General features: G+C 49.0%; 1 protein-coding gene across 4 annotated transcripts in view; it reads right to left on the reverse strand.

Annotated features, from left to right (window-relative positions):
• COL6A3 (collagen type VI alpha 3 chain) overlaps window positions 1-25,611 on the reverse strand; it is a 71,360-nt gene that overhangs the window by 30,321 nt on the left and 15,428 nt on the right. For 2 of the 4 annotated variants that reach the window (XM_024752780.1, XM_024752779.1), the window contains 20 exons: window positions 24,472-25,044; window positions 22,391-22,999; window positions 19,062-19,667; window positions 17,085-17,699; window positions 15,246-15,845; window positions 14,266-14,603; window positions 13,093-13,171; window positions 11,946-12,091; window positions 10,476-10,568; window positions 9,911-9,964; window positions 8,838-8,909; window positions 7,688-7,714; window positions 7,553-7,597; window positions 5,458-5,511; window positions 4,942-5,004; window positions 4,276-4,341; window positions 3,788-3,841; window positions 1,556-1,591; window positions 897-959; window positions 340-402 (listed from right to left, as the gene is read on the reverse strand). In XM_024752780.1, coding sequence (XP_024608548.1) covers window positions 340-402; window positions 897-959; window positions 1,556-1,591; window positions 3,788-3,841; window positions 4,276-4,341; window positions 4,942-5,004; window positions 5,458-5,511; window positions 7,553-7,597; window positions 7,688-7,714; window positions 8,838-8,909; window positions 9,911-9,964; window positions 10,476-10,568; window positions 11,946-12,091; window positions 13,093-13,171; window positions 14,266-14,603; window positions 15,246-15,845; window positions 17,085-17,699; window positions 19,062-19,667; window positions 22,391-22,999; window positions 24,472-25,044 — 4,256 coding nt within the window. Of the gene's footprint in view, window positions 1-339; window positions 403-896; window positions 960-1,555; window positions 1,592-3,787; window positions 3,842-4,275; window positions 4,342-4,941; window positions 5,005-5,457; window positions 5,512-7,379; window positions 7,434-7,552; window positions 7,598-7,687; window positions 7,715-8,837; window positions 8,910-9,910; window positions 9,965-10,475; window positions 10,569-11,945; window positions 12,092-13,092; window positions 13,172-14,265; window positions 14,604-15,245; window positions 15,846-17,084; window positions 17,700-19,061; window positions 19,668-22,390; window positions 23,000-24,471; window positions 25,045-25,611 lie in introns of all 4 variants that reach the window. The other 2 variants (XM_024752778.1, XM_024752777.1) reach the window with 1 other exon arrangement.

Genomic DNA, 25,611 nt, shown 5'->3' on the forward strand with positions numbered 1-25,611 from the left:
TCTGAGAATTTTGGTTGATTCATCTGATTTCCTGCAGATCCACCCTAAGACTTCTGCAGTGAGGCCCCTCCTTCCTTTGCTCACCTCCCAGGTGGCCTGTGTTTGGAAGGGGCAGCACTGGGACTTAGCCCCTGGAGCATCAAGAAAAACGCCCTCTAACTTCCTCAGGGTGAACGAGCCAGTTGCTCCCAGGACTGAGGTTGGCCCCAGGTCTGTGCTGCCAGAGTCGGGCTGAGGGGTCTGTCTCCTGTTCCTCCCTTCACGAAACATGGAACTCTCAGCCTGCTGGGGCAACATGCTATCCATTTAGCTAAAGAGAGGGGTGGGATCAAGACTTACCCGAGGTCCGAGAATGCCTTGTTCACCGATCAGGCCTGGAGGACCGATGGGACCAGGAGGACCCTGAAAAAGTAAAATGCCAACAGAAGTGCCGTGTGGAGGTGACACACCGTGACTGCCATAGTATCTACACAACAGAATATCATTCCACCATGGAAAGGAACTAAACACTGACACCGGCTACAGCATAGATAAACCTCAAAAACCTGGTGCTGAGTGAAAAAGCCAGACACAAAACCTATTAAATGATTCCATTCATATGAAAGGTCTAGAATACGCAAATCCACAAAGACAGAAAGGAAGTTAGTTGGTTATCAGGAGCTGGGGCAGGGGCATGACTGCCTAATGGGTACAGGGTCTCCTTTGGGGGACGATGAAAATGTTTCAAAACTAGATAGAGATGACAGTCGTGCAACATTGGGGATGTGCTAAACGCCACCTTAAAAGATTAATTTTGTGCTCAATTTTGTAGAAGCAATGGTCACCTCAATTTTTTAAAAATGGTAGGGCATCTGGGAACATGTCACAAGGCACGTAACCACACCGGGGGTACTGACCTGTGCACCTCTGGTCCCCTGCTCTCCCACAGAGCCCTGCTGGCCGGGACCGCCCTTGTTGCCCTTTGAAACAAGAGAAGATGTAGGGAAGGGTCAGCCCTCTGTTCTACAGTCATACCTGCACAAGGGTGCAGGGAGATAGTCACAGCTGTACCAGGGGTCAGAAGGGAGAGTGCCATAACTCCAGGGACAGACATTCAATACTTGGAGCCACTTTGCACTCTTAGCATCGATTCTCACTCTTCCCTCACCTTTTCCTCAGGATGACTTCATGACATGAAGCTATTTGGGACCCAAACCTGTCTCGCACAGGTGAGAGGACAGAGCCACCAAGACATGTGACTTGCTGATGACCAGGTAAGTGGGCACATCGCAGGCAAGAGGTCCCCAGGACGCTGCCTCCCCAATCATCTCCCTTCCCTTCTCCCCTCCCCACCGTCACTTTCATTTGATAATCATTTCCACCGCAATCATCGTTTCTGCAAGTCTTATAGAAGAGGCTACGTTTAAGGAGATGGTAGAAAAGATGGGAGCTACAAGCTTTGATGGTGAAGGAGAGAGTAATTTTTAACTTGTGGGTGGGGTGGGGACCCTCTCTCGAGAGCACACAGTGACTGACGTTGTGATGAGAGCAAAGAGATGGTGACTTTGAGGCTTACCTTAGCCCCTGCTGGTCCCCTTCGGCCAAAGCCGCCCTGAGGAAGAAATGACACCAACGGTGAAAGGGAGGCGGGGAGGCTGGGGGAGGCCAGGCTCCCTGGGACTTAACCCGCACCTTCACGACACCCGCTGGGCCCCAGACACTGTGCCTACCCCGCCCAGAGGAAACTCTCGTGAAGGGACACCTTTCCTCCTGCACTCCCCTCCTGCCCAGCCCTTCCACGCTGCCCTTGTCAATCATCCACATGGAAGGTTTGAGGATGACTTCAGACCTGCCAACCAAAATAAGGACCCCTCGGGCTGCACGGCCCCAGACAGTTTCAAGTAAGGAATGTGAAACAGGAAGGTCGACCTGTCTATTTTTCTTCCATTTTCCTAACTGGAGGGAGAGGTAAGACGTTAATTATAATGGAAGGGAGTCCCAGACTCTCCACACTGTCCCGGCCAAATATAACACACACTCGGTTAAGTAAAGTATTCAGCGTGGGCGTATGTGAACCTAAAATCCTGGCTGTACTTGGTCTGGGCTCATGACTTGGCAATATCTTCCCCCATGCTCCAGAAGTGAACCTTAGTTCAAATAAACGTGGGCTCGCTCTTAAGTAATCCATAAATTCCCACCTCAAGATGGCTTCCTCTTCAGTGGAAAGGTTTGGGGTGGGAATCCATCCTGGATATAACTTCGCAAGGTTAGGGGTTGAATTCTGGAGCCTGTAACGCACCAGCCTGTTACAGGCTTGGCCTATCTCCTGCATCAACCCAAGAACCAGCTTCTCTTCTCCCAGGGAACAAGCCCCATGATCTTCTGGGGCCACCACTCTGCCCTGATTCACTGTAATGGCAGCTTCTTTCATGGAAGACCTTGGCCTCCTTCCAGGGATGACACATGGACAAGAGGGGGAGGGGCGCAGCCAGGCCACTCTCCACAGAGTAGCAATCTGCCTGCCGCTTCCAAAGGGGACCTCACCGAGTATGACCAGAGGCCACCTGTGCTCAGGCCACGTGAGGAGTGAGGTAGCCCAGGGGAAGGAGGCCTTTCATCTGGGCGTGAGCCTGGCTTAGTGATATCCTAAGGGAAGACAGCCCTAACTTGACCACACTGATTTCAAACCCAAACTGACACCCTGAGCATAGAATTAACACAAACTGTGTGTCTGACTGTATTTTAAGTCTCTTCATGGAAACAAGCTTTGGCTCTACGGACAAGCTAAGTTGTTCAGCACGTTATAACAATGGAGTGCTTTCCTCATGTTCTTTTTTCATTGTAGAAATCAACAGCATTATTCAAAAATAATACTCAAAAGCTTTTAAGATAGCATTTTCAAAATTTAAGTTTTCTTCTGAATTTTCAAAGCAAGGTTATGCCCATAGTATATCACGTGCCTAGGGCCGAGAGCCGTTTCTTTTAAAAGCCCTTGTCAGCACACACCCTCTGATCGTCCACTGAAGATCCCTAACCATGTGACTGCCACGGGAGAAAGGGTTGAGGGGGCCCCGATCTGGCCCCCTTCCCCAGCCAGATGCTGAGCAGACACCTTTCTCAGGCACCCACCAGCGCCCTGAACTAGCCGTGAGAATTTACAGACTTCCAGACACATCTTCTCCCAGCTAGGAGGTCTGAGCTCTGTGTAACCCTGGGCCCTGGAAGCACTCAAACAGCTTCCCAAAGATCATTCATCTCCCTTTGGCTTCAGCAATTCTTCAACAAGACACAAAGACGAGGCATGCACTGAGCGGTCTACAACAGGCATTTCTGAAACGTCTTGAAAAAGCAATTGCGAGATGCAATTCACTAGAAAATTGACTCTGGTTTCACTGCTGGAGTTACAGCAGTACGAGAAAAACAACTAGCAAACAAAACAAACATACACCCCATCAGCCTCCCCGCCCTTTGTCCCCTCGCTCCCTCTGTATTTGTGTTTCTGTTTAGATTTTTTTAAACATTCAGTGGGATAAAGCCCAGCCAAATATTCGAAAGCAGCAAAGATATTACTTTTAAAAGCGTCTATTCAGTATGTTTTAGAAGGGGAGGGAAGCAGGCTGGGGGAGTCCAGAGTGAATGATAAGAATGAAGGGTCTGCAGAAGCAGCAGCACATGGGGGACAATGGTTTCCGAAATGGCCTTAAATTCCCTAAATAAAACATTGCTGAGCAGCTCTGCCCCAAAGGGTGTCTAGCAGAGTTAAGTAAATATCACCACAGAGCCCCCGCAAACCCCAAGAGGCACTCACGCTTTTCCCGGGTTCTCCAGGCCCGCCAGACACCCCATCTGTCCCAGGGAGACCCTGTCATGGGAAAGAAAATTAACGTAAGATTCTCGTCTGCGAAGAAGAACTTGTAACTCGAATATTGCACAAGATGCTGGGGAAAAGGAATGGATACACACAGGGCTAGTCGCACACTCTGGGGGTGCCTTAGACCCAGGTGCACTCTGCCCCCCACAAGGCTCAGGCTTGATGAGCACTTTCTGGAAATATCTATGGGGCACAACTCTGCCGAGAGGAAGCCCCTCGTGGGAGGGGCTGTTGCTGTTCCTCTTGGAGACTCCTTTGCGAGTGTGCACATTGGCTTCCCGCGGCTTTCTGCTCCCAACCTCAGCCTTGTACATCCACAGCCTTAAAGACCACGTTGTGGCCTCCGGGGCTGGCAGTGAACCAGCTTGACTTTAGTTTCTCGGGCTCTCGGCACAGGGGGAGTCTAGGTACACAGAGTGCTGTACCATGGGGCCGATGTCTCCGGTTTCTCCTTTGGGTCCTCTCTGCTGGCTGTCCTGTCCTGAGTTACCCTGAAAAGAGAACAGGTCGGGGAATAAGCCACGTGTGCAGGGAAAGCCACTGCCGCTGGGTCAGTGACCAGGAAAATATTAGTGGTGGTCTGAATGCCAGTCGCTTTGGCCACATCCCATCTCCAGATAATGCCTGCCGTGGGGTCAGCAATCATTCTGAACCCCAAACAGGGTGGGGGAGATGGCTCTTCCTCCCCCCGGGAGGATGGTGGCCAGGCTCGCTCTTGCCTTGTCCTGGTCTGGGCCAGAAGAGGCTGGCCCAGCGATGGTCACTTGTTGACAGGTTTTATAGACCCATAAAGGAAGAAAAACTGCAAACTCTTCCCTTTTCCTAAAGCGAACTTAAAGTGTCCTGAGACCACATTTTAGGGAAACTTCTCGGGTCTTCACATAAGAGGCTTTGCAAAGACTTCTCTTTGCAGCGAGAGGGCAAAGACATCTCCAGCCACCCCAAAATTCTAAGAAAAGGGCAAACCACATATTTTGCCAACATGTTTTAAAGCAATTTCAAGAATAAAATTCTTCCTTTCAACCCACTTCTCCCCACAAACCCCTTTCCCGGACTCAAGTCTCAAATCGGTGACAAGGATTTCCCCTTACCGGGTCACCTCTGATCCCAACATCCCCTCTTTCTCCTTTGTCTCCTTTGGGTCCTTTGTCACCCTAAATAAAAACCACAAGCAGAGACTGAGAATTAGATGAGTTTCACATATTTATCTCACCCTCAACATTGCATTCTTCCAATCACAAATCTTAAAAAGAACAGTGCTTCAGCATCTGCCATTTACTCATTTTCCATGAAGGTAAAATTATTTCCAGATACTTCAGGTAACCCACAAGTATTTATTGGGGACCCATTCTGTGCCAGGCGCTGGGGATTTATTTCAACAAAACACACTCAGTCCTTGCCCAATGGGACTCTCCAAACAAGAAAATATAATGTAAATATGTCACAGCTGACAAGGGACATAGGAGATGCCAAGGATGCACCCCAGGAGGAGGTCAGGGAAGGCTGCCTGGAGGAAGCGGTCTTAACATACACAAGTAAAAGAAATAATCCCTAAGTGAAATGTTCATAGTTTTTCCATGACAGTAACAATGCAGAAATATACTTACCCTTCTTCCTGCATTCCCTTTCTCTCCAGAAATACCGGGCAATCCTTTGTCTCCCTGCCAAAGACAATGATAAAATGTCATTCCTGGCACAATTTCTACCACAGACTGAGGTGTTAGTCACTGGAGTCTTCAGGACCAAAAGCAATTTGCACTCAGAGTCCAAAATCACTTACATCTTCACCGTCAAGACCATCCAGTCCAATTTCTCCTAATTCACCCTGTGAGGGGACAAGACACACAGGTGAGTATAAAATATGGCAAAACACTGGGAAAGTTTTAAATATAAAAAGAAAAGCAAGCTTAAGTACCTTCTCTCCTGGGAATCCACGAGAGCCCTAAAAGGGAAGGGAAAGAAGAAACATTAGCTCCTTCCCGGAGGCTGAATAGAATAGGCTAGAATAGGCTAAGGGCTCCCCTCTCCCCGTCCCCAACTTAAAAGTCAGTGTCTAGGGCTTCCCTCTGGCTCACTGGTTAAGAATCCGCCTGCCAATGCAGGGGACATGGATTCTATCCCCAGTCCAGGAAGATCCCACGTGCCGCGGAGCAACTAAGCCCGTGTACCACAACTACTGAGCCTGAGCTCTAGAGCCTGCGAGCCACAACTACTGAGCCCGTGTGCTGCAACTACTGAAGCATGTGCGCCTAGAGCCCGTGCTCTGCAACGAGAGAAGCCACCGCAGTGAGAAGCCCGCGCACCGCATCGAAGAGTAGCCCCGCAAACCACAACAAGAGAAAAGCCTGTACACAGCAGCAGAAACCCAACGCAGCCAAAAATAAAATAAATTTATATTAAAGAAAAGTCAGTGTCTGAAAATTCAGTGTTAGAGATTCGTCTGTTTGGCTAGCTCTCTCTCTGTCATGAGGGGATCATAAAACTAACTTGCCTGGACCTGAGCACTTGGGTAGTGTTGGCTCTCTGGCATGAGGGCTGGGCCGTGAAGGCCCGGGACAGGGGCTCCGAGGAGGCCCCTTTATAACATTGCAGTGGCCTGTCTCTCAAACGGCAGCAGATTGAGGAGAAAGTTCATCAGCCCTTGACTCCAAGTATGTCACACACAGAACCTTCCAGCACATGAGTCCTTTCCCTCTGTCTCTGGCCCCCTCCACTTCCCTCACTCCTCCCAGGTCCAGGGGGCTGAAGCTGCGGGGCACCGGCCTTCTCTCTGCCCTGGCCCACATCCTGTCTGTCCTCATCAGTGTGTCCTGACTGCTTCACACTGCCATACGAAACTGTTTCTCCAACCTCAGGCTCCCTTCCCGGCACGGTGTGCGCTCCTGAACCCGCCAGGCCCTGGGCTGCCTCTGTGAGAGGCCACTGGCTGCCAGCGCTGAGCAGAGAAGCTGGGGCAGACATCTTCCTTCCCCAGGAGGCACTGGAGAAAGTGTCCCCCTCCTGTACGCGCCACCGACCGCCCTCTCCCCGCTGGGGCCCGGTGCCACGGTCCCCTCCCCACACATGGGGGTCACTGTACCTTTATGCCCCTCTGCCCGGGGCAGCCCTGGAAACCTTGAGTGCCGTTCACACCAGGCGGGCCGCGCTCACCCTGTCAGGAGAAACAGAGGCATTTTGCGAGTTGGAGCTTCATGTCACGTGTCTCCACTGAGTAGGGAGCCCTGTGAAAGGCGTGCATTAGGAAGCAGTCCACTGGCTGATGGGGACCCATTCTGTGCCAGGCGCTGGGGATTTATTTCAACAAAACACACTCAGTCCTTGCCCAATGGGACTCTCCAAACAAGAAAATATAATGTAAATATGTCACAGCTGACAAGGGACATAGGAGATGCCAAGGATGCACCCCAGGAGGAGGTCAGGGAAGGCTGCCTGGAGGAAGCGGTCTTAACATACACAAGTAAAAGAAATAATCCCTAAGTGAAATGTTCATAGTTTTTCCATGACAGTAACAATGCAGAAATATACTTACCCTTCTTCCTGCATTCCCTTTCTCTCCAGAAATACCGGGCAATCCTTTGTCTCCCTGCCAAAGACAATGATAAAATGTCATTCCTGGCACAATTTCTACCACAGACTGAGGTGTTAGTCACTGGAGTCTTCAGGACCAAAAGCAATTTGCACTCAGAGTCCAAAATCACTTACATCTTCACCGTCAAGACCATCCAGTCCAATTTCTCCTAATTCACCCTGTGAGGGGACAAGACACACAGGTGAGTATAAAATATGGCAAAACACTGGGAAAGTTTTAAATATAAAAAGAAAAGCAAGCTTAAGTACCTTCTCTCCTGGGAATCCACGAGAGCCCTAAAAGGGAAGGGAAAGAAGAAACATTAGCTCCTTCCCGGAGGCTGAATAGAATAGGCTAGACCCCTCTCCCCGTCCCCAACTTAAAAGTCAGTGTCTAGGGCTTCCCTCTGGCTCACTGGTTAAGAATCCGCCTGCCAATGCAGGGGACATGGATTCTATCCCCAGTCCAGGAAGATCCCACGTGCCGCGGAGCAACTAAGCCCGTGTACCACAACTACTGAGCCTGAGCTCTAGAGCCTGCGAGCCACAACTACTGAGCCCGTGTGCTGCAACTACTGAAGCATGTGCGCCTAGAGCCCGTGCTCTGCAACGAGAGAAGCCACCGCAGTGAGAAGCCCGCGCACCGCATCGAAGAGTAGCCCCGCAAACCACAACAAGAGAAAAGCCTGTACACAGCAGCAGAAACCCAACGCAGCCAAAAATAAAATAAATTTATATTAAAGAAAAGTCAGTGTCTGAAAATTCAGTGTTAGAGATTCGTCTGTTTGGCTAGCTCTCTCTCTGTCATGAGGGGATCATAAAACTAACTTGCCTGGACCTGAGCACTTGGGTAGTGTTGGCTCTCTGGCATGAGGGCTGGGCCGTGAAGGCCCGGGACAGGGGCTCCGAGGAGGCCCCTTTATAACATTGCAGTGGCCTGTCTCTCAAACGGCAGCAGATTGAGGAGAAAGTTCATCAGCCCTTGACTCCAAGTATGTCACACACAGAACCTTCCAGCACATGAGTCCTTTCCCTCTGTCTCTGGCCCCCTCCACTTCCCTCACTCCTCCCAGGTCCAGGGGGCTGAAGCTGCGGGGCACCGGCCTTCTCTCTGCCCTGGCCCACATCCTGTCTGTCCTCATCAGTGTGTCCTGACTGCTTCACACTGCCATACGAAACTGTTTCTCCAACCTCAGGCTCCCTTCCCGGCACGGTGTGCGCTCCTGAACCCGCCAGGCCCTGGGCTGCCTCTGTGAGAGGCCACTGGCTGCCAGCGCTGAGCAGAGAAGCTGGGGCAGACATCTTCCTTCCCCAGGAGGCACTGGAGAAAGTGTCCCCCTCCTGTACGCGCCACCGACCGCCCTCTCCCCGCTGGGGCCCGGTGCCACGGTCCCCTCCCCACACATGGGGGTCACTGTACCTTTATGCCCCTCTGCCCGGGGCAGCCCTGGAAACCTTGAGTGCCGTTCACACCAGGCGGGCCGCGCTCACCCTGTCAGGAGAAACAGAGGCATTTTGCGAGTTGGAGCTTCATGTCACGTGTCTCCACTGAGTAGGGAGCCCTGTGAAAGGCGTGCATTAGGAAGCAGTCCACTGGCTGATGGGCTGATGTGCCAGGCAAGGCCTCCAGCATCCCCGCCTGCGGGCCCCGCAGGCCAACCTCTGCACAGGGCCTTGAACCTGCAGTTCCCTCCCCTGGAGGGAGTGGGGTCTGGGAGTGTCTGCAGCACAGAGGGCGCCTCCTGGTGGGCGGAGGATAAGCAGGCCTCAGGGTGCTGGGTCTGGGTGGGGGCTGGGCCCGTGGAGAACCCTCGGGCTGGCTGCTTCTCCATATGGTCCTGGGCTCCCAGCTCTTCTATGGGGTCCAGGCTCAACCCTGACACCTGGCACTGCCTGACGGGACCCTGGGGGCTTCAACTCCTCCCACTGGGGCCCTCTCTCCCCACCCCAGGGCTGGGCCTTGTTCTAGTGTCTCAGAAGTTCTCAAACCACTTCTGGGCAGGATTCTGCTTCCCGAAGGCCCTGCTTCAGGCTCTACCCACCCCCAAATGGACCCCTTGGTGACTGATAACCCATACCGGCAACCGCCCTCTGGGAGGCTGCCCTCAAAGGGCGTCACTGCGACAATCCTGACTGGGTTTCCCCTGCACCCCGGCTCCAGCGGCCTCTCATCTCTGCCTGGATGTCTGAATTTGGTAGATGCTGGGTTTGCCATCCTCAGTGGTCCTCTGTCTCAGGAGACATTTAGTCCCGCCCTCTGAGATGGAACACGTAAAAACCTGCACTTCCTACCCACACTTGTCATCCTCAGATTCTCAGACTGGTCTCCGTAGTGTAGAAATCTAAGTCAAGTTGTTAAGAAAGTTAGAAAGTAATTTTTTTCTGGTGGAAAAGACTGGAAATGGAACAGATGAGGAACCCCACAATTCAATCCCAACATGTAAAGAACAAGGAGGGAGTAAAGATTTAAGGAATAAAACAACCTTTACTTACAGGTCCACCCTCGTCACCAGGATAACCTCGATAACCATCTTCTCCAGGAATACCCTAGAAGAAAGTAAATCGTTTCCTTGGTTAAATGCTGTGGTTTTCTCTGTTTCCTATTTAAGCATCTCTTCACCCCCCTTCATTTGGTAGAGCGGTGCTTTCGGTGTCCCTGGAACGTGACGGTTTCCTACTCATTATTTCAGTGCAATTGTTCTATCAGGATCTTTAAGGCTCTTGATCTACCAAGAAATCCTGTGCATTTCCTATAACTTAGAGGCAAATGGGAAGCATCCCTGCTGGCCGTCCTAGTGAGGCTGCCAGTCAATGATGCCACTGGTCTTAACATAATTTTATAAAATGAAGAACCAATGCATAAAAGAACCCAGTGGAAAGGGAGGAGGGAGCAGACACAGGGACAAGGTCTGCACCTCAGATCTGTCCTACAGCACAGCTAGTTCCTTCTCCTCCCTTTTCCATCTCCCCACCATCATAGCAGAGAAATTCCCCAGCTGAAGTAATGACGGCTCTGAAATCTAGTCTCAGGCATAAGAAAAGGGTAAAACCACCGTACCTTCGGCCCAATGCTGCCAATGGGCCCTCGGTCTCCTCTTTGTCCAGAGCATTTGCAGGGAACCCCACAGCAGGCTTTCTCGGCAATGTTGTCCTACCAAGACAGAAAACGAAGTTCAGATCTCAATAAATGTCTAGAAAAAAGGCATAAATGTGCCGTCTGAGGACTGCGGCGTCCACAGCAAGAGATAGTCACCTCCTACGGCACTCCCTTGAAGGCTTAGCCATGGGTGGGCGATACAGTGTCACAAATGGACTCTGAAGAACCACCAAAGACAATGCATCTTATTCACAATGTCAGCTCAGGCTGGGCCTTATTTCTAGAAGTTTCCAACATAGATATTCAAGCTTCAGATGTTAAGTATAGCTTACTTTTTTTTTTTTTTTTTTTTTTTACAGGGAAGCCCAGCTTACATATTTTTAAGCTCCAGAAAGCAAAACCTAACAAACCATTGCAGATGGCCAGGATGGAAGGTGGTTTCAGAGCAGAGACCATATGCCCTTCCCCAGAACCCCGGTCAGAGTCACGGAACATGGCGCCAGCCTGGAGGAAGCCTGGGAGCAGCTGCGGGGTGGGATCCCTGCCTCTGAGCCTCAAGCACCGCACCACCAGTCACCAATGACTCCAGCACCCATCAGACACCCTGGACATTCCCTCCCATCCCAGCCCCTGGCCTCATGCAGGAAAGCGTACACCCAAAGTACATTTCTACCTGCCAAACTCATGATGGCCAATGCTTTCCCTTGCAGTGAATTTCCTAGAGCTTGCACTTTCTCCCATGGCCTAGGTTTGTCAATTAACTCAACTTCCTTCCACTCAATAAAAAAATCCGAATTGCAGCCCTGGGAAGAAGGTCGGAGGACGGGAGGGAGTCAGCTCATCCCACGGGGCACCGCTGCCTCCTCCAAAGAACCTCTGAGTTGAATGCTCAGCACCCTCATGTCCCAAAAGCCCCCAGCCTCACCCCCAAACCCAGGCGTTAACCCCACCTGCTGAGAGGCTGAACCCAAGAGGATTAGGAAGCCTATGGGGAGCCCTCATTTGCTCCAAAGGAAACTAGAAGAGAAGGCAACGGAAGCCCCTTTCCACCCAGAAATGGTCTTTCGTTTCCTGCATATTCTTGTTTTCCCTGTTTCCTGTTTACAGAGGGAAGGGTCAAATCTCAATGTTATGGCTTCTCAACAATCTTATAAACGAAAAGAAGTCTCTTTAAAGGGAGCAGAGGAAACTCTAAGGCGACAGCTGCCTCGACACCCATGCCCGGGTGGCTGTCTTTCCAGTTCTCAGATAGCTCCATTTCCAGGACTCATGTCATGGCAACAAAGTAGGTCCCAAGTAAAGTACGTGAATTAAATTGCCCACCCAGCGGTCTCTCCTCCATTTGCCTGGTGATAACGGACTGCGTTATCCTGAGATGCCCAATATTGTGCTATCTAAACCAGTTTGTGTGTAGATACATAAAACACTCACAAGTTGCTCCGCTAGTTCATAGTCTAGGTCCAGCAAGTTCAGTCTCAGGGGCCGGTTGTACGTGAATCCTCGCCCAAACTCCAGCTGCATCAGCTGCTCCAAGTTGGCGACACGTTCAAGGCCCACCAATATCAGAGCTCGGACGCCTGCGGGGACAGGTACACGTAAGAAGCCTCACCTAGGCATTCAAGAGCCTCAGTACTTTTCCTCCTGACTCTCTTTTATTTTTTAAAGAAAACTTCAGTATAAAATTTGGCCTTTAACTGAAACTTGCTTAATCACACTGATTAGCTGCTCTGAAGAGTTGAAACACTGGAACTCTGGACTCCTCCGAGCAATTGTTTCTGATTTGTCAGTAAGTAAGTGGATTCATGTAACTCTAGGAAACACCACCATGAAGTTTATTCATACATAAATTCTCAAGCTCTGGTCTTACGTAACACAGGTATGCTGTGGGAAGAATTGAAATCCCACATCTCCCAAGTCAGATGATAGCAGTCTCATCTCCATTGCTCTGGAAAAGCAAGCTAATAAATACAACATTCTTATGATAAATTTGCTTCAACAAATTCTCCTTAAACCTCTAGTGTTGACATCCACTTTTTTGATAGCCAGTGCTACCAAATTCCAAAGCAGATGAACAAATAGTACATCTGATAACAGGTATCATTGCAAACCAGTCACCTTAAATTTGTAAAGTATGCTTTCCAAATTTTATGTGAAAAGTGTATCTTTTCTTAACGTTGGAGTATTTTTGAGCTGTGATAACTGCAAACGGAAAATACAGCAAGATTTTTTGCTATAAAATTAATTCCTAGCTTATATAATACAGCCAAATGAGTCAAAACTTCATGTTCTTTTACAAAAGCATCATGCTTTCTAGATGTCCTACCACAGGAATGAGCCTGAGACCCCATGGGGTCTGTGCCAGGACTTGGTAATAGAGCTGTCTGTGTAAGTATGGGATCCTTGTTGCCCCATCCTGTAGCCCCAGGCAGGCGACAGAGGACCAAAATGCTGGGATGAGGTGTCCTCCAAGAGAAGCTGCTCTCCCAGAGGGTCCCTTAGTGGAGTTGTTTCTCTCTAGCCCAGCCGTGTGCCTGCCTCACCCAGGTTTACTTCTCCCATAGAAAGCCCCAGAACCCACCTTCTTGTCGGAGTTCCTCCGATGCTCTTTGTAAATCAGCCAGATCTCCATCCACCCCATCAGTAAAATGAATGACCACCTGAAGATAAAAGATACGTCAAGCGCCAGCCAAAAGTAAAAGAAACATCACAGACCCTTGAGAGAAGGATTAGCCAGTTCAAAGCCTCCACTTTACAGCAGAGGAAACTGGGGGCCAAGGCTGAGAAACCATCACCCCATGTTCATAGTTCCTTGATACTATGCAATAAATGAGGTATAAAATAAATGGGTATAGGGTAGGACTTGATTTATTAAAAAGCACAATCAACAATGGAAATAAAAAGTTTATCTCATTCTCTATTTAGGAGATGTAGTTTCTAGAAATCATGCGTATGCATGGGCGTGTACATGCGTGCGTGTGTGTTTGTGTAGCCCGTGCTCCAAAATTCATATTTTGAAGTCCTAACCCTCAGTGCCTCAGAGTGTGACCATGTTTGGCAATAGGACTTTTAAAGAGGCAAATAAGTTAACTGAGGTCATTAGAGTGGGTCCTCATCCAATACGACTGGTGTCCTTCTAAGATGAGGCGATTAGGACACAGGCACACACAGAGGGAAAAACACGTGGCGACAGAAGGAGAAGGCGCCGTTTCCAAGCCAAGTGGAGAGACCTCCAGAAAAACAACCCTGACGCCGCTCTGATCTCAGACTTCCAGCCTCCAGGACTGTGAGAGAATAAATTCCTGTTGTTTAAGCCACCCAACCTGTGGAACTTTGTTATGGCAACCCTAGCAAACTGATTGTGTGTGTGTGTGTGTGTGTGTGTGTGTGTGTGTGTGTATGAACCAATACAGAGAAAGAGAGAGATAAAAGTAAATACAAATAGAGAACATAATGCACTTAATGGTCAGGACTATGATTAAACATGAATTACTCAAAAATTCAATGCATTCAAGCTTAATTACTGATTTCCAAGATTTTTTTTAGAGCTTTAGTAAAACTAGAAGAAGATATTACATTTCAGCCCAGTTGATAATAAAGGACTCTTACATACAGGCATCACCAACCCCATCAAACATGAAGAGCATCTATAGAAGAACAGTTTGGGGAGGGGGTTTCCAGGCATTGAGGTTTGCCCCTGCCCAGTAAAACCCAGAGATGACACAGGAAGCGGAAACGAGGCGGCCATCCTCACCTTCACACTGTCTGGTGAGGCCTGCCGGAACTTGTTCTGGTAGAGCTTCAGCGTGTCCGCAGTGAGGATGTAGGGGTGCTGGGTGCGCATGTTCTGGAACTTCTCAAACAGCTCTGGCTGGTACTCAGCAAAGTCAAAGGCCTCCACGGGGCCTGAGGGCGTGTTGGCCACCACGGACACCCGCACTGTGGGCAGCTGGCTGCCGCTGCAGCTGATTCTCTGCATTTGGCTGACTCTATTCAGGATGGTGTCCACCTTGGACTCAAAGCCCCTCTGAGCCACAAATATGTTCTGATCTTTTGAACCATCAAAGCCCAGAATCACATCCAGGTCACAGACTGTAAAGGGAAAAGCAGGCCGTGAGCTCAAAGTCGAGCTGCCAAGATGTGTTCAACCTACAGGCACAGCTCGGGGCGTGGACCAGGACACCACGCTCAAGTGCAAAATGGGGCCTTCTGTGTATGAGCTCTGAGAAGCAGTTAGATCTGCCTCTCTCACTGGGAGAACTCACACTGACTCTTCGGAGCCAAAATTGTTGGCCATTCAGTACGTTTGCTTTCCTGATATTAATCAACTTTGGCAACGTATACAGTCAGTGTCTATCTAAGTGCATCTCGAGTTTGTGCTTTAGACTAAACACACTTGAGAACGCAAACCCTCTGATCTCAAATAATTGATCTGATAAACCTACAAACAGAAACAGGCATCAATCAGTCTGAATTATTTAGGGGATTAAAGAGTAAGGGATGGGGAGTAAATCTGGTAAGAGCAAGAAAAGACAGACATCCACTCCTATCCTGGCACCACATCCGATCACAGTGGTAGGTGACAACCAGGACCCAACCCACGTGGATATAAGTCAATGCCTGACACACCAGATGCTATAGGAGCCCAGAGGCCAGCGCTGGGGATCTGGGTAAACAGGTAACTCACCAACATCGACAGGACATGGTTGAAAATATGCACTTAAAGGGCATTACCTTTGGAAACATCAGGCACACCAGGACATAAGGTTTCATGCATCGCGTCATGCAGAGTTTCCAAAACCTGCTCGCTCAATTCCGACAGCTCCTGGACGCTCCCCACTCGGAACGCCGTGGCACTGTTGGACGCAATCTTCCCAACCTCCTCTGAGTCGATGTTCCTCACGCCCACTGCGAACACTTTGACGCCTCTCTGGGTGAGTGCCAGGCTCGCCTCCTGGGCATCCTCCACTGACCTTCCTCCGGTGATCACAAAGGCAATCTGTGGGACTCTCTGATCCAGGCGGCTGCCTGCCTCTGGTATGAAGTGATTCAGCCGCAGGTGCTCCAGGCCCACGTTGGTGTTTGCGTGCCTCCCCCCTTTGTAGACCACCTTGTTGATGGCATCAATAATCTGCTCCTTGGTGGAAAAGTCCTTCAGGAAGAATTCGTCGGTGGGGTCAGAGTTGTACTGGACCAGCCCCACTTGGATGGAGTCTCCCCCTTCATAAACCGTGTCCACAATTTCAGACACGAAACGGAGCACTTCCTGGAAACTGTCCCTCCGGAAATTGATGGAACCATCCAACAGGAACACGATGTCTGCTTTCTTTTTCTCTAAAGATGATTACAATGAAAAAAAGAAAAAAGGATAAATCTGGTTTCTATATCCAGAGCAAAAACACAAAACGTAAAATGATTAAAATAAGGCATTCCTGTAATTCATTCACAGTGGACACCTTGGACTCTGTTCCATGACTCTAGAGTTCCTGAATTCACAGTCCTCAAAACATGTTTAGGTGATAAATGATAAATCACCTAAACAAAAGGAAAGGAGACATGAAAGCTCAGCAGAACTGAGTCCCAGTTATCCCGTGCAAAATGAGATTGTGCCATGGATTCAACAGTCCGTGATATCAGGGGTTTTAGGAAATGCCACTGCACACTTTCCTCCTGGTCAAAAATAAATGATAGTGTCTGGAAGGAGTTGGGGGAGGTGTGCTAGAGACGGGGAAAGGGAGGGCTGGGAGAAACAGATTGGAAAATGGGAAGCAGACTCCGTGCACCTTTGGAGGATCACCAGCCAGCATGCTGAGAGCTTTGTTGGAGCCTGTGACACTCAATGACATTTGGAGATAATTCCCTGACTCCAATCAAGGGATCAAGACTGGAGTAGAGAGAAGGGAATCCGGAGCAGTGTGAGATGTTCCACCACCAGCACAGAAGGAAGACATGAAAGAGCTAAGCGGAGTGCAGATGCCCCATGGAAAACCAACCCTAATCATTTGCTCCAGGTGTCTGAGGGGCTATCACCTGGGGTAGGAGCTAAGAAAGACGTGGGTTGGTGGAGGGACTCACTTTGCTCTTGGCAGCCCCAAAGGTCAGACCCAGGAGCATGAGGTCAAAGCTATAGGCGGACAGCTCTAAATTCCCAATGATACCAGTCCAAAGGAAGAGGGTTGACTGGACCATGACCCCACCAAGGAGAGAGGCTGACTTCCAATCATGTTCGGAGGGGCGTAGATTGAACAACTTCAAAGATGCCATTTTATTCTGAGAGCCAATGAGTCTGTGGCTAACCCTCAATGCACTTTTATAGAACCTTTCAATGGGGCTATGATTAGCCTCGTGGAAGCTCATGGAAGAATCAATGACCATATGCTTTCTGAGATGCGTTTCCTTCTATTCCTCCTACAATTTCAACTCAATTATTTTTCTCGCATTTAGTTTCTAATTGTATGGCAGCCACAACCCTGAGAGAAGAAAATTATTAAAATGAATGCTAACTGCTTTTTTTCAATTAAAAAAAAAATAATTGGTGTCCCGCTCTGCAGTCACGGGTACCACAGCTCATACCTGGCCGTGAGGGAGAGGGCATGTCCACTCCCGGAGGTGCAGGGGTGACCTTGGAGGGTCCAAAGGAGTTCATGACCCTTTCTTCTATGCTGGGGAGCTCTCTGAACTCCCGAACCGTGAAGACTAGTCTGGAGTCATTGGTGATGGTCTGCAGCTCCGTTCTGTCGATGTTTCGGTCTCCTATCCCTAAACTCACAATCCCCGAGGAGCTTATCACCTGGGAATACCTGGAAACATCGTCCTGGGATTTGCCACCCAGAAACAGAACCAGGTGTTGGGGCACCCCGTCTTCTATCCGGCTCCCGGCAGACTTGACAAAGAAATTCCTTGCCACGAATTCCAGGGCTTTGCCAGCGTTCAGCGGAGACCCCCCTTTGAACCTCAGGCGACGTATGGCATCCAGCACACTGGCCTGGGATTTATAGGTCTTCAGGTAAAACTCTGGGAAGACATCATTGCTGAACTGCACGACCCCAATTCTCACTTTATTAGGGCCAACGTTAAGTCTCCGCACGATCCCGCTAACAAAGTCCCGAATGTGTGCAATGCCATCCGGCCTCACACTGTCAGAGCTGTCGATTAGGAAGACGATGTCTGCAGCATCACTCTCCACGGCTGCAGATGAAAAGGAAAAAAGAAAACTCAGGACAAGACTGGCACGCATTTGGTTTCGTTTCTGAACTTCGCTCCATGTTGCACCAAAATATCAACTGACATGAAAATTATAAGCCGATGTGTATGTGTTTAACTCTTTGGCTTTTTTTAATCAATCATTACACATTGGGTCTTTTGCATCAAAACAATTTCTGCTTCTTGAAATATTTTAAGTTCTCCAAAACTTTCTCTTTCTGAGTTTACTCAATTTTAATTTGGCTTTGGTGTCTGGGTTACAACTCATTTCAAAAATATAAACACACTTAGAAACGAATCCTAGGTTACCATAATCTATGAATCATGAATTGTTACTACCAGAAGGTATTGAGATCACCAGCATCAACATCTTTGTTGTGCAAGAAAAGATATAGCTGAGGACAAAGGCCCTCACTTCATCCAAGGCCACCACTTAGCTAGTGACGGCCCGGAGAATCCCAGCTCGCTCCAGCAGGCCACACCATCATTCCTCGTGTTTGATTCATAGTACTTCTTTTTCTCACATATCTCTAGCATTTATGCAAAGTTTTTATTTTCACTATTATACCCCTATTTTCTTTGCATGAATCCATTTTTAACTATAAAATTAATCAAAAGTCTTAGGAAAGATGAGCCATGGCTTCCTATTAATTAGAATTCTAGGTACTTCTTGGATGCCATTTATTAAATAGCTCATATCTTGCCTCTCAACAAATTCAACATTTGCCTCATAAATCACTGGCTACTTATAGTGGAAACATAGCACAGCAAAAGCTGAGCAGGTCATGGAATTGAACCATTTATCTTGAGAGAGAGAAAAGCTGGCCAGGCATACACAGCCAGGACTTGGATTCTCCAGTGGCACATAAAAGATTTCACAGAACATCAGTATCAGAGACAGCCATGCCCTGATCATATCGGAACACTGACAAAAAGAAAACAAAAATCACCAGACACTCCCCATCCTGGATCATAGGCGTGACCACTGCTTCTGTATCAATTTCAGCTTTAGCTGTGAGATTTGGTAAGATATCCAATCATAAAATTACTCCTTCTCAACAGCATTCGATCCGGGGCAAAGTCCCATTTCCTCAAGCCTTCCACAAAATCATCTATGATGAGTTCAAATCCTATCATAAGTCCTTCCTAACACCCTCTCGCTGAGATGCCCTGTGGCTCACCAGCATGTGTGTCCTTCCTCCCTGCCACAAGCAATAGACCCAGCCAGTTCAATCTCAGGTGTCCCGTTATTTTAATTTTACTTGTGAGCACCATGGCCTTAGAGCCTGTTATTTTTTATATTTTTTTGAAAAGACACAACAAAGAACAAGAAACGCCCAGTCTTACCTGGAGGAGGGTAGCGCGTGCTGGCCAGGAGCTGCTGAATCTGCTCGGAGGTTAGGGTTGTGATGGGTGTCAGCAGTTTCTGCTCCAGGCTGGGCAACTCCCGGAAGGTGCTCACTGAGAACACGTATTCAGGGCTCAGGGAGATCTTCACCAACTGCTCCTGGTCTGCATTCCTTGCAATTGTAAGTGGCGCCACGCCAAACTGCTTGAGCTCTACTGCCGATTCATCTACCTCATCATCAGACTTCCCGGAAGAAATGAGGACCAGGAACTGAGGGACACCCTCTTCAATCCGGCTCCCCAGAGGCCTCTTGAAGATATTCTTTGACACGTACTCCAGGGCAGCCCCAATGTTGATCTGCCTCCCGCCTTTGGGCCGTAGCCGCCTCACCGCGTTCTGCACCTCGTCCTTGCTGGAGTGGGCGTTCAGCAGGAACTCCACCCTGGGGTCCTCGCTGAACTGGATGACGGCCACCCGGGTCATGTCGAAGCCCACATCCAGGTAGTCAACCAGCCTCTCGATGAGGGTACGGATGTACTGAAACTCTGGGCCAGCGCTTTGGGACCCATCGATGAGAAAGACCACATCCCTCTTGCCGCTGACACCTGTGAATCAAACGTTATCATAGGGCTTCAGCTTCACTGACACCAAATTCTTAGTGTTAATGAACAGCCTCCCAATTTGTCAGAGAATTGCCACCTGACTGGTAAGGTATCCTAATTCAGGCTATTTGAGTTAGAATACCAGTCCCAGGAGAGAGTCCTGGGCATTTCAGTGATTAAAAGTCAGAGGGAAGAGGAGGAAGCAGCAAAGGGCAAGGAAAAGTAAGTCAGCGGGAGGAAGAACCTAGACACAGAGGAGCCAGGTCTAGACCGAGTGGGGATGGGGTTTTGGGAAGGAGGGGATCGAACCTGTGACAGATGACACTCATAGGTCAAGTGGGACAGTGCCCGACAACTGACTACTGGGATTTGCCAGATGGAGGGACCTTGACCAGAGCACCTTCTGTGGAGCAGGGAGAGCAAACAACAGGTTAGGGTGTGTCCAGAGAAGAATTGTAGACAGCAACACTTTATAAAGGAGCCTGGAGCACTGCTGCAGGTGGGAGCAGGGCATCAAGGGAGAGTTTTTACGAGAAAAGAAAAGGCATTGCGTTTGTATCATGAAAGGAATCACCCAGTACGTCAGAGAACTGATGATGCAGGAGAGAGGAAGAGAGCTACAGGTGACACCCTTGAGTAGGGAAGTGGTGAGGCTGCCCAGGGAAGCAGGGACAGTTCATCCAAGTAACGGGAGGAAGCCAAGACATGGACACTGATGCTGGGACAGACAGTAAGGCTTCTGGAAGTTCTTTTCCAATTTACTTATATTTTCTCAGTGAAATGGGAATCAAGATCACCAGCTCAGAGTAAGCTGTGGGAGGAGAAGTGTAGAAGAAGCAGGAGAAGGAGAAGGTAGAAAACAGTCATCTTGAAGAGCGGGAGAGCTGATAGACCAGGAGTCGTACTGTTGTAGAAACATAGGCTTTTGTGTATAAGTGAGCTGCACACACACGATGACAGCATTTCTGAAGTGCCTTCTTGGGAGTACCAGTACCTCCAATGCACCGTAAAAAAAAGATGGCGGGGGGGATAAATTGGGAGTTTGGGATTGACATAGACATGCTACTATATTTAAAATAGATAACCAACAAGGACCTACTGTATAGCACAGGGAACTCTACTCAATATTCTATAATAACCTAAATGGGAAAAGAATTTTTAAAATAATAGATATACGTGCATGTAAAACTGAATCACTTTGCTGCACACCTGAAACAAACACAACATTGTAAATCAACTAGACTCCAGTATAAAGTAAAAACAAAAAAAAAAAAAAAAGAAAGAAAAAGGACTGCTGCAGCCAAACAAGTTTGGGAAATGCTGTGTTCCCTTATTGTACTGGGGATACACAACACATATCAATTAGGGCCCAACCAAAACCAAAAAGACCCTCACTTCATTTATCCCACTGCCTTCTCAAATTTATTTGATGGCAAGCCCTCTAGAACATTCCAGGGAAGCCTTGCAGGGCGAGCCGCACTCTGCGTGGACATCAGCGAGGGAAGCAATCCCTCTGTGCAGCACCGTGCCAGTCACCCTCACCCACCCAAACAGCACTGTGTCCTACGTCGACTTTCCTCTCACTTGCTTTTACTCTTCCCTCCCCCTTCCCCGCGAGCCCTTCCTAGTTTCCGCTCCCCAAGCCTTGATGTGGACGGTTCTGTAGAATGTGAACCACACGGGAGTGAGGATGCATGTGCCTGTTCACCGCTGTGCCCTCCCCACCCGAGTGTCCAGGGAGGGCAGGCGCTCTGTGGGCATTTTGGGAAGGGTGGGTCTATCTGAGCCCCCTTCCTTCTGAGCAAGTAAGGTTCCCTCCACTTTCCAGTTCATTGTATCAGGCCTAGGAAAGGGGAACAGGAAGGAGGAGATAGAATAAGCCGAGGTCATAACAGCCAGGTGGCCTTCCTGCCAGTTAAGACACTTACTTCTCTGCACCAAGCAAAGACAGAGACCTACGAGAGAATAGACTTGAGGATACGGGGTGGGGGAAGGGTAAGCTGTGACAAAGTGAGAGAGTGGCATGGACATATATACACTACCAAACGTAAAATAGCTAGCTAGTGGGAAGAAGCCGCATAGCACAGGGAGATCAGCTCGGTGCTTTGTGACCACCTAGAGGGGTGGGATAGGGAGGGTGGGAGGGAGGGAGACGCAAGAGGGAAGAGATATGGGAATATATGTATAACTGATTCACTTTGTTATAAAGCAGAAACTAACACACCATTGTAAAGCAATTATGCTCCAATAAAGATGTAAAAAAAAAAAAAGCAATCTTGACACATTGGGTCTGGAGATAACAATGTTTCAGAGACTGTGCTCTAGCCTGATAAGCCATCTGTGGTCAAACTCCCTCCTCGATCACAGGAGGCGGCCAGCTGGACCGACCAGGGGAAGTCTGGACCTGGCATTGAACCGGAACTATCAATTAGATGGCCTCTCTTTTCGGTTGGTTATACAGAGCCTTTATGCAGAATTAGGGGTCTGAGCTGAAAGCCAAGCCTACGCCCATCTTTGAGACTTGAATTTGGCCAAAAACATGAATCTTAGCATCTTCGCAAGCCATTTCTGGCACCAAGCCCACGTGGTTCCTGATTCTTCGCGTAACTCTGGTTTTCACTCGCTACAGCTGAGGAAACAAAACTGAGAATACTTTGTAACACACAGTCCAAACAAGTAGCCCCAGATATTTCAAGGAATGAAGAGCCAAAGAATCCGCTCCTTACCCGGGCTCGTCACAGGGACCACAGATGCCCGCAACCTGCTCAGCTCCTCGCGGCTGAGCTGGGTCACCCTTTCGGAGATGACCTGTTGGATGGTCCCCAGCTGCCGGAAGGTGGGAATGGCCACTGCGAAGTCCGGGATGAGGGAGATGGTCTGCATCTCGGTGATGTCAGCGTTCCCGATGCCGATGCCGATGGGCACGGCTCCTCCCCTCTTCAGGACCACCGAGGGACCTCTCACATCATCCCCAGACCTGCCGGCCGCGAGGACGACCAGGAGCTGGGGGATGCCTTCTGCTATGCGGCTCCCGGCGGAGCCAATCAGGATGTTCCTCAGGACGAAGTCCAGGGCGGCCCCGGTGTTGGGGGTTGGCCCGCCCAGCAGCGTCAGCCCGCGGATAGCACTGACGATGCTCTGCTGGTCCATGTAGGAATTCAGGTAGAACTCGGGCCTGGTCCGGTCGCTGTACTGCACCACAGCTACGCGCACCCGGTCCGCACCCACGTCCAGGCTCTCCACCACTCTCTGGACAAACTCCTTCAACAGCGGGAAGCCGTTCCTGACACCGTCGGAGCCGTCGATCAGAAACACCACATCCTTTTCACCTGAAACTAGAAGGAAGACAGCCTCTGTGGCTCACACGGGACACAATAGGGATAATTTCATACCAATCTGTGGTGGACCGAATAACTCCTAAGATATCCAACCCCTAATCCCTGGAATTTATATGGAAGAAAATCTGCAGGTGTGATTAAATTAAGGATTAGAGGCATGGGGAGATTGCCCTGGATTATCCAGGTAGATCCAGTGTAATCAATCTCATGTCCTTATAAACGGGAGATAAGAGGATTAGAGTTAGAGGGAGAAGAGGTAAGGATGGAAACAAGAAGCCAGAGATATGAGAAGATCTGCTTTGAAGATCTGCTGGCTTTGAAGATGGAGGAGGGGGCCATGGATCTGCTGGCTTTGAAGATGGAGGAGGGGGCCGTGGACCAAGGATGCAGGCAGCCCCTAGACACCGGAAAAGATAAGGAAGTGGGTAATCGGCCAGAAACTGCAGAAGGAAAGCAATGCTGACACCTTGATCTTAGCCCAGTAGAACAGGTTTTGGATTTCCGACCGCTAAAACTTAAGATAGTAAATTCATTCTGCTTTAAGCCACTAAATTTATCGTAATTTATTAAAGCAGGATTAGGAAACTGATGCACCAATACATACAGATAGCCCTTTTACTTTAGAACTTTTCCACGTTTGAACAGTATTGTTAAGTTTCAACGTTGTCCTCAAGAAGGAATGTTGGGGGCAGGGAGAGAGACATGGTCGGCGGAGTCTGCACAACCGTTAGCACTTTATAGATGAGGGGTTTCAAATGATGTACTGCAAGTCACAGCGGATAAATGGGGGAAAACGTAACCCAGATGTCCAGGTTACAACCCAAAACCCACAGTGAACGTGCTCAACAGTCAATGTAGAGAAGCTCTAGCTGTTCTATTTTCAATCAAAGGGATTATATGTGAAATTAATTACTCTTTTTGCTGCAGTTTTATCACCAAATGCAAAGTGGTTGAGCATGAAGTCATGGTAACGAAGATGAGTACCGAGAAACTTTAATGCAGCGTTTATAATGGGAATGTGCCTGCCTCTCTTCATGCTTTATGGTTTTCATGAATGCAGAGAATGAATTATGACACAGTGATACCCACTTAAAATAAGAAATTGGGGAAATATATGAAGATGAAAACTGTGTTAGCTCTAATGTGACCGTGTTATATGGCTTTTATTATATATATAGTAAAAACTGTGTTCTTTTTTAAAAAAAGGATTATTTTTAACCACTGATATAGCTAAATTTTATAATGTCCTTAAAAATAATCACCCTGACTCTCCTGTTTTGCCCTAGAGAGCAGTTAGAGAGTCACCTCGGGGAAAGAAAAGCCATATTCCATTGTTCCTGCAGAAATCACCTGTCTTTCTTGGAAACCCAAGGAGGGCTTCTACCCGGAGACCAGGAGCCAGCTGCCTACCATCGACTCAAGCATGGGACAACTGGGCTGCAGAAGCAACCAGAAGTTCTATGCCTTACCTGGTGCTGGTGCCCCATTTTGCACCGATTTTAAGAGGTTTACAATCTGTGGTTGAAGGTCTCCAATCTTGGGAAGAGACTCCGCAACCAGGATAAAGGCAGGGGATGGTACCATCTGCTCCAACTCGGCAGGGTCTGCGTTCTTGGCCTGGAGGATGAAGGGCACCACACCGCTCTGTTTCAGGTTGAGAGCTGGCCCGTCCACACGATCGGATGACCTTCCTGCCACCAGCAGCACCAGGAACTGAAGCACTCCATCCTCGACCCGGCTTCCAGTGGACTTCACAAAGATGTACCTCTGCGCGTAGTCCAGGGCATAGCCCAGGTTGAGGGCTTTGCCCGTCTTGATCTTCATTCTCTTCACGAGATTCAGGATCTCGGGCTTGTTCTGGTGCTCATCAAAACGAGACTCCACCCTGACATCGTCACTGTACTGAGCCACCGCAATCCGGGTCCTGTCAGGTTTCACGTCCAGCTCATCAATGACCTTGTAGAGGAAGTCGCGGACGGCAGGGAACTGGCCCACAAGATTGGCTGAGCCATCAAAGAGGAACAGGACGTCTCGCTTGCTCTCTACAACGAAGGAGAGTTAGGACACAGTGAGGGACAAGAACACAACAAGCACCAAACTGACCTCAGCCCAGAACCACCAGCTTTTGGTAATGGGAGTTCACAAAATTCATCTGGTATCACTGCACCAGCAAGGGAAGAGAAAACCCACACCAGGTGTCTTTCAAACGCCCCCTCTCATCCATGCACAGGATCAGGACAACTAGATCGGTCTGCCCAACCTAACATCATGCTTCCTCAACAAAGCAGGCCAAGGAAAAGCCCAGAGGGTCCTGTTCTTATATCAGGTGGCAACCACTCTAGGAGAACAGACAGTGTTTTCAAATTGTTATAAACAGAACTATTGAAAATATGGTCCTGTTGTTCTTCTGCTTAAAAATTGATCTGTCTCTAGTGACAAAGGCTGATATGGGTTATCCACCTGACACATAGACATGCTCTAATTAGATCCTCTTTTCATTAAATTTGAGCTTATGGGTTAGAACCCAAAATAGTGTCCATTATCGGTCTGTGGGTCAGGATCTCTGTCAGTGATTTCCAATCTGCTGTGATCAGACAACAGAAAACACG

Source organism: Neophocaena asiaeorientalis, unplaced genomic scaffold (genome assembly GCF_003031525.2).
Source record: "Neophocaena asiaeorientalis asiaeorientalis breed wild unplaced genomic scaffold, Neophocaena_asiaeorientalis_V1.1 scaffold294, whole genome shotgun sequence".
Taxonomy (NCBI): domain Eukaryota; kingdom Metazoa; phylum Chordata; class Mammalia; order Artiodactyla; family Phocoenidae; genus Neophocaena; species Neophocaena asiaeorientalis.